At 40.6% G+C, this 8590-nt stretch overlaps 1 protein-coding gene across 1 annotated transcript; it reads right to left on the reverse strand.

Annotated features, from left to right (window-relative positions):
• Positions 1-274: 274 nt before the first annotated feature.
• Positions 275-3726, reverse strand: VGLL1 (vestigial like family member 1). The gene is made up of 4 exons (XM_070951927.1): positions 3715-3726; positions 3374-3597; positions 2422-2809; positions 275-1453 (listed from the first exon to the last, which is right to left on the reverse strand). Exons 2-4 carry the CDS (start codon positions 3582-3584, stop codon positions 1441-1443), a joined length of 612 nt encoding a protein of 203 aa, XP_070808028.1. The 5' UTR covers positions 3585-3597; positions 3715-3726; the 3' UTR covers positions 275-1440.
• Between the last annotated feature and the right edge of the window lie 4864 nt (positions 3727-8590).

The raw sequence follows: 8590 nt of genomic DNA on the forward strand, positions 1-8590 counted from the left end.
TGTTTGGTGCTTGCTAACCCCTTAAGGAGGGCGATCTTTCCATCAGCAGAGTATCCACAGGGTCTGACTCTGGCCCCAAATCGAGAGGATGGCCACAGCAGTGGAGACACCATTCTGCTTTTCTTAACAGGTGGATGGACACCCCTATCCAGGTGCTCTGGCGTTGGGCATCATGCTTAGAAGGGCCCCCCACGTTTGTACGTTTTGAAGAAAAGCCACACAAGTGCTCCTCAGGAAATGCATCAGCTTTAATTGGTAACTCCTTCTCCAGGTTCACACGGCACGTTTCCAGACTGAAAGACGATCCAAATAAGGCTAGGTTTCCACCACCCAACCCACCCAGCCATCAAAGCCGTCACCTGGTGAGTAACAGGAAAACTTCTCTTGAGAGGCCGTGGTGGACCAGTATTGACAAGATTGGCCTCAATGGACACATCGTAGGCTTCGTCCTCTAACGGCAACTGCTCTTCTGAAGAGAGGGAGATGTTCTTGATATGAGGAACACACTTCGGGTTTTGGTTGCCAAGAGCAGAATCCACACAACTGTGTGTGTGTCTCAAATACAATGATATGGATAGAAGAAAGCCATAAGTTTCTCTTCCGATCATTAGGATGTTTCTCACTCATTGAGTTCAGCTTCCCAATGGCAAAATTTTAGGTCAGTTCTAAAGAAGGCCCTTCGTTTAGCATCTGGTTGAGGGTGCGATCTTCAGCCTAGGATGTGGCCACGTTCTGAGATCTGCTGCCATCGTGTGGCAATTGCCACCCTGGCGCAAACTATTTTTTGATATTGTTTCTAAACTGAGATTCGATTCAGAAACAAGCAACAGGCGACCCTGGACGGAATATTTGTAGGGCTAAGGAGTGGCTGAAGGTCCTGGCTGAAGGGTCTTGGAGACCTCCAAGATGAGGAGACCCCAGGAAGTCGGAGGTGACCATTTTCAGCTGGATTTGAAAGCTAGAGACGGGGAAGTTTCCATGAGACTGGATTTTGCACGCCGTTGGGCAAAAGCAGTGGTAAATTTCTACCGGTTCGCCCCGGTTCGGGCGAATTGGTAGTGGCAGCGGCAACGGCAGTGGCAGTGGGAGGCTCCACTCACCCACCCGGACGTCATCACGGACTCTCTGCGTATGTGCAGAAGTGCCCCGTGCGAGCAAAGCAAGCGCGCACACATGCGCGGAACATGCGCTCACAGTTCCGAACTAGTAGCGAAGGTAAGTGAAACCCACTACTGGGCAAAAATGAAGACAGATGTCAGAGCATCTCCTTCTACCCATTCCAAAAATTGAAAAGCACATGGGAAAAAAAAATCTGGTGAGAGAAAATGGCAGTTCGCCACCGTTTGACTGCTTTTCTTAATGACAGTTCTGTGAAGTCCTCAGAAAGTCTTAAAATAATAAGCAAATGGGTCCATTTGTTTTAAAAGTGCAAACTGGCCATTAGCAGGGATACCTAGAAAACACAAGAGATTTGACAGTTAGGGGATAATATTCAAGTATAACAGGAATGGAATGGTTATTAATTTATTTACTTATTTATTTATTTACACCACTTCAGACAAACAGTTATCCAACATCTTCTTAAAAGCTTCCAGTGTTGGAACAATCACAACTTCTGGAGGCAAGTTGTTCCACTGGTTAATTGTTCTAACTGTCAGGAAATTTCTCCTAAGTTCTAAGTTGCTTCTCTCCTTGATTAGTTTCCACCCATCGCTTCTTGTCCTGCCCTCAGGTGCTTTGGAGAACAGCTTGACTCCCTCTTCTTTGGGGCAGCCCCTGAAATATTGGAAGACTGCTCTCATGTCTCCCCTAGTCCTTCTTTTCATCAAACTAGACATACCCTTTTAAACCAGACATAATTAGCTAGATAAATCATTATCTATAATATCAAAGTAAAAAAATGCTTTTAAAAAGTTTTTAAAAGGTTCCCAAGCTTGCGCGCCATAGCTGATTCCCCACCTAGCTGTTCTTTTTTTAAAAAAAAATATTTAACAGTTTTTTTAAAAACAAAAACAAAAAGAGATATTAACCCTTTCTTCTTTTCAACAGTTTTGCGTCAGTACTTATACATTTTCTCTCTCTTATCTTAATATATCTTTTATACATATATTTCTAATATATCATATATATATATATATATATATATATATATACCGTTATAATGTATTATATTATTCTAATTGTTTTATTTACATTTGACATGAACGGGTACCCAATTTCCCCCCTAGCTGTTCTACTTAACTTCTGAAGCTACTTTGTGGCATGTACTGTGTATGCACATGTGCAGCGTGTGTTTGGTGTGTACTGTGCATGCACACGCATAGCCCATGCTTGGCACGCATGCACAGCCAGCGAACCAGTAGTAAACCAGTTCAGATTTCACCACTGATTAAAGGATTACATCAACCTGGACGGACTTACCTCTGGCTCATATTTTGCAACCCAGCCGAACCAGTAAGACAAGCTGACCGGGAATCAAACAGCTCTTGGACGGGCCGAGAACATCTCTCCTGCTCCAGGAGGCCCAGCAGAGAATCGTACTTCTCATCCGACATGTCGTCTTGTGCCATATGCAGATCAGAGGTTGGGTACCTCGAAACTGGGGTCAAACGCGGATCACCCCCGGAAGACGAAGGCCAAAGCTCAGCGGTCGCTGGAGAAGCTCCCTGGAGAATGGAAGGCTGGTAGACATCCATGGCGGGAACAATTGAGTTTTCATCCGAAGCGCACAGGTTCAAAGGGGAAGATGCATCATAGGGTTTGGTCCAATGGGATGGAAGACCCCACCCATGGGAAGGTTGGTGGTTTTCTGTTGAAAAAAAAAATGCATTTAAGTTCCAAGGTGAGGTGTACCACATTTTTCCAACAATAGGTACATTTTTATTTTTTTATTGGTATCCCACCTTTATTACTTTTACAAATAACTCAAAGGGGCAAACATATCCAAATATATCTTCCTACTCTTAATTTCCCCACAACAACAATCTTTTGTTTCTATGGCTTTCAGGGTTGGTAGAGAAACCTACAACAAGGGTAGTGTTGAAGAAAGAGTCTTCTGTATAAGGAATGAGTGCCAACCTCATCTTTACCACAGATAGCAAAATAACCCGGGCTAGTTTGAGGAATGTTTTTTCAAATTTCTTGACCTCCGTTTCCCAGGCACATAGTGTATTAAAGATTGTGAGACCTAGAAGAATTTTAAAACCCTCTTAGTCACCGCTCAGATTAAATCCCTGTCCCTCAAGCGGCCGACCGGTTTTGTTAAACATCAATACAATGATTCGATGAGGAAATCTATTGTCAATAAGGAGTCTTTGTCGAATGAGTTGCTATCTAGGAAATAAGGAGAACAAGCCATGGGTGACAAGCTCACCATTGTTAATCAGGCCATCTTTGACACCGTTGTCTCTACTCAGGTCCTGTGGGTTTTTGGTGACGCTCAAAGCTCTGGAGAAATGTTCATCCACCATGCTATTAGTGTCTCCTTGGAAGTAGGTCAATACCATGTAATGGGCTCCCCATTCTGTTTTCACTGGCTGTTTCGTTCTACTCAGTTTTGCAGGATTATTCTTTGTCTCTTCCATACTTGGAAATAACCTGAAAATTAACGTGACACAAGAAAGTTGTACATGGAGTTGATGGTGATGTGGAGTCCATGCAACCGATTGTCTCCTGCTTCCCCCACCCCCTCACCTCCCCAAGATCACTGCTTACTCAGAGTTTAGGCTTGGGATGTTCTACCTGGAGAAAAGAAGAAAGAGAGAAGACATGAGAGCAGTGTTCAGGTAGCTAAAAGGTCTCAGAGAGAAGATGGCGCTATTTTCCATTTGCAACAAGAACAAGGACCAGAAAGTAGCTGGTATATTTGTGGCTACCACAATTTCACTTACCTAGAAGGAAAAAAATTCCTCACGGTAAAATATATGTAACAAGGGAACGCAGAGTGGGATAACTGAGGCTATGGGTTGTCCGCCTCTGAAGGCTTTAAAAAGAGGTTGGATGGCCACCTCTCGTTAAACTGGTTGTCCTATACCAGTATTTCTCAACCTTGGAAGCTTGAAGATGGGTGGACTTCAACTCCCAGAATCCCCCAGCCAGCTGGCTGGGGGATTCTGGGAGTTGAAGTCTACCCATCTTCAAGCTACAAAGGTTGAGAAACACTGTCCTATACAATGCTTTTAGAAGATCCTTATAACCCCTTCCAATTTCACAGTTCTACAATTCTATGATTAATTAGGACACTTCAAGAGTTGGAGATATGGGGCTGCCCTTCCTGAAGCCACATTCCTTTCTAGGAGAATGTTCCTTAATGTTCTCAGGAACCATCAGAAGTTCTAAAACATGCAGACACAACCAAACCAAGCATGTGAATATAATGGCCAACATATTGAATCACTGTGATTAGTGGTGGTTTGGTCAATGTGTAAAGCATGGTTTATGGTTTAGCATGTTGTGTAAACACAGCCAATGGGTAGGACCTGCATGGGAAGCCTAAATACTTTTTAAGTGGCACCTCACAGACTCGGTAACTCACCCTTCACCAAAAATATTTAATGTGTCTTTTTTTTTTTTTTTGACAAACAAACATTTAATGCATCAATCATTCCTTCCATGTGACATCTCGGTGTTGTCTTCAAAAATTCTTCTTTTTGTTGTTTCTTCTGTCTTCATTCTCGCCCAGTCCATTACAACAGTTCATCACTAACACAATATTCTAATCGTAGCACTTTTTATACATAACTATTAATTTAGTTATTTGTATCTCTTTTCTAACCAATAGTAAAATTGATTCCATATCTTAAAGTATTCTAACTCTTCTCTTTCTTTAATCATCAAAGTCAATCTATTCATTTCTGCACAGTCTAATTTTTTTTTAATTACTTCTCCTTCCAAAGATATTTTCTCTGCTTTCCAATTTTGTGCATAAACAATCCTTGCAGCTGTTATTACATGTATTATCAAATAATTTTTTTCTTTACTAATTTTTTCAGGGAAGATACCCAGTAGGAACAGCTCTGGTTTAAAATCAATACGTTCCTTTATCATTTCTTCCAGCCATATCTTAATTTTATTCCAATAGTTTTTAGCTTCTGAACATGTCCACCACATATGATAATATGAACCTGGTAACTGGTGACATTTCTAACATTTGGCTGATTTATCTTTAAACATTTTTGCCAGTTTCTCAGGTCGCATGTGCCATCTATAAAACATTTTATATTGATTTTCCTTATATGCGGTGGACACTGTTAATCTGTAATTCCTTTCTCATAATTGTTGCCATTTCTCTAGGTCAATTGAATATCCGAAATTCTTTGCCCAGGCTATCATTGTTTCCTTTACTTGCTCCTCCTCCAATTCCAGAGCCTTCTCTGTGGGGGCACCTGCCATCTGGAATGAGCTCCCCCCGGAGATACGGACGATCCCAGATTTACGCACCTTCCACCTTCCTCTCAAAACCTTTTTATTTTAGCAGGCTGGCCTGGCCTAACTTCCCTTTTAAATTGTAAATTGTAAATTTGTTTTAAAATATTAGGGGTGTTTTAATTTGTTTTGGGCCAAATTATCTAATGGGTTTTTATATTGCCTTTTAATTTTTGTAGTTTGTGTGTTTTATCTTTTTGGCTGTTCACCGCCCTGAGTCCTTCGGGAGTAGGGCGGTATATAAATCCAATAAAATAAAATAAATAAATAATTCAATATCAAGTAAGAAATTATAGATTTTTTTTTTATCATGTGTCTTCTTGGTTGCCGGGCTGAACGCAAGAGAACCAGTTCTTCAAAAAGGACAACACTGTCCATCCCCATAGACTCCCTATCTGGTTGGAAATGTAGCCTGACTCTGGAGACACGTGATTTTGAGAAGATAAGTTTCCTAATTATCTTTTTGATTTCCCAACCGGTATTTGAGAATGAAAATAGTTCTTCCACAGAAAGGGGCCGCAGAATTTAATTTTCTTGCTTTTTTTAAATACCAGAAGCTTTAAGTATAAAGTCAGTTCCTTCAAGATTGAGGGTAAGAGCCCAGTATCTGTTGTCCACAAAGACCAAGCAGATATCCTATTCCAGATGTCCACCTCCCTCTACTGTCTCCCTCTATGGTGTTAATATTCCTTCCAAGTAGCGAGCAAAGATAGGTGGGCTTCAACCCGTTTGAAAATACTTGATTATGAACCAAGATTCCACATGATCAGATTAAAGTAGATGCCGAAAAGCTACACAAGTAGTAGTTCATAACTAGTCAGGAATACACCCATTTTTAAAATATCAACAATACCATTCGTCGGAAACCATAATACAGAGAACCTTGCTAAATTAGTGCATCTCCGTCAACCAATTCCAGAAATTGTAACTCTCCACTAAACACGTTACATCTCCCCTAACTTTACTTATAGACGTCTCCTTGCTTGGATTAAACTTTACCCCAAGTAAGAGAAACTCAAGACGATTTTCATACCTTTGGTCTAGCAGACAGACCCCACCTGAGTTCACTTCATGCTGTGATTCTCCGTGATTCTCTGCTCCGGGTGTGAGCCCTGTAGCAACTCAACAACAAGGAGAACAGCACCAGACCGTACCAGCAGTTTTCTGTTCCTTTAGCAGTGAGGGAACTAGGCGTATCCTTCAGGCTCGGGAACAGGAATGTGTGAAATGCACTCTGACAAGTCAACCAGGTTTAGAGGTTTCAGGAAAGAAGACAATAAAAAGGTCTGTTCAGGGTGCTTGTAAAAGAGAGCTGGCACCCGGGGTTTGTGCCCAAGCTAAGAATTGGGTCCCCAGAGTGAAGATCTGTTCCCGGTACTACAAGATGGACAGGATTCAAATTTTTAAAAAGCCAGCTTTCCTCTTTTAGGTGGATCGGTGTAGTTATTCTGTAACTACGGTGTAGTGACTCGACGCTTTGCTTTTTAACATTCTTCTGTTTAACTTCCTTGTTGTTCCTCATTTAGACTGGAAAGTTATTTTTGCTGCTAGCCTCTAATTCCAGGGCTCATGTGATTAAATTGTTGAATATAGGCAGGTAGTTCTCAACTTACAACAATTCATTTAGTGACTGCTCAAAGTTACTAAAGTCACTTAACAACGGTGGCAAGGTCGTAAAATGGTTCAAGACTGGCTTAACAAAATGTCTCACTTAGCAACAAAATTATGGGCTCAATTGTGGTCAAGTCAAGGATGACCTGAATATTCAAAGGCATATATTGTTCCAGGCATCAATTTGCAGGTCTGAATGTATAGCTTGAACTGAGCCTTAACTACTGGCAATTGTCCGAAGAGTCAAATATTTCAGCTCAAGAAACCAAGAGGTGATTTTTAGCTTTTACTGTAATTGGTGGCAACATGAGTGGCTGGAAAATTCTGGGAGTCGACATCCACAAGTTGCCAAGGTTGAGAAATACCTGATTTTTTTTTTAGAGGCAGAACGCTGGGTCCAAAAAACTTACCTGCGGGTGTTGTAACAAATACTGATTTTGCCAGTTAATGATGAATAAAGTCTTAAGACGGTTACCAGAATATAGCACCAGATTGGGAAAGAGGTTGATAGTGATTGCAAAAATATAAACATTGAGGATGGATTGCACGATGACGTCATATAATTCTATACCAACCTAGGAAGGAAGTCTTGCTTAATGACATGCCTCATAGGATGAAGAATTTTATGTGTAATTTGTACAACAAATCAGTTCAAACTGGATTTCGTTTAGACTTGGCCCTAGGTAACGGAAGTAGTCATTTAAATAAGAAGGGCTGCTGATCTCCATTTTTAACTTTAAGAAATTCAAATTAATTTACTTATCCCTGAGTAAATCCTTAGGTTGTAAGGAAACTGTAATTTGCAACAGCAGGACTGAACAACGCCAACAAAATGAGAAGTCTGAGTCTAGCAGTGCATCCAATCTTCCCAAGTAGCTTTATCTGTAACGCAATATTTTAAGTGTGTGACAACACACTAAAATACGGTAACAGAAAGTCTGGTTTTGCGTAAAAATTGCCTGTTTTTCTACGAGATTAAATCCACTAATATTTTGTGGAGATAGTATAGATCTGTATAAAAACAAGGATAGAAATGAACCTTTACAACGATCCCAAGTGTTATTCCGTCTCTGAAACATTATGCCTAAATATTTTATCACTTATTATGAATTGTACTAATCTCAAAATCTGGAATTACGCCATTTGAAGAAGATTACAGATTTGCAAACAGGTACCATGGTGGAATACCAGAGAAATTCAGGTCAAAATGGACAGGAGACGTAGATGAGGTGGAAGGAAGCAGTTAGATTATATTCTCCAGAATAGCAACAACCAGATTTTCCTAAGAAAGGAATATAAACTTTGGAAACGACAACTATTTTAAGTTTTGATCCTTGCGTCCTCAAGGCTTGTGAATACTACTTAGGTCTGGTCTGAGATTTATTTTCCTCCACAAATAAGGCCACAGAGATTTTTGTAATGGAACAATCATTTAAATTCCAGAAATATTTTAATTTGGAACTATCGCACTATAGTTCCTATGTGAAGTCTTGCGTAAGTTTCACTGACCTCATTCGTTGTCATCATACATCGCAACATACAGCAGGAAGAGAAA

The sequence above is a fragment of the Pituophis catenifer genome, unplaced genomic scaffold (assembly GCF_029215685.1).
Source record: "Pituophis catenifer annectens isolate HBS135680 unplaced genomic scaffold, rPitCat1.0.hap2 SCAF_11, whole genome shotgun sequence".
Taxonomy (NCBI): Eukaryota; Metazoa; Chordata; class Lepidosauria; order Squamata; family Colubridae; genus Pituophis; species Pituophis catenifer.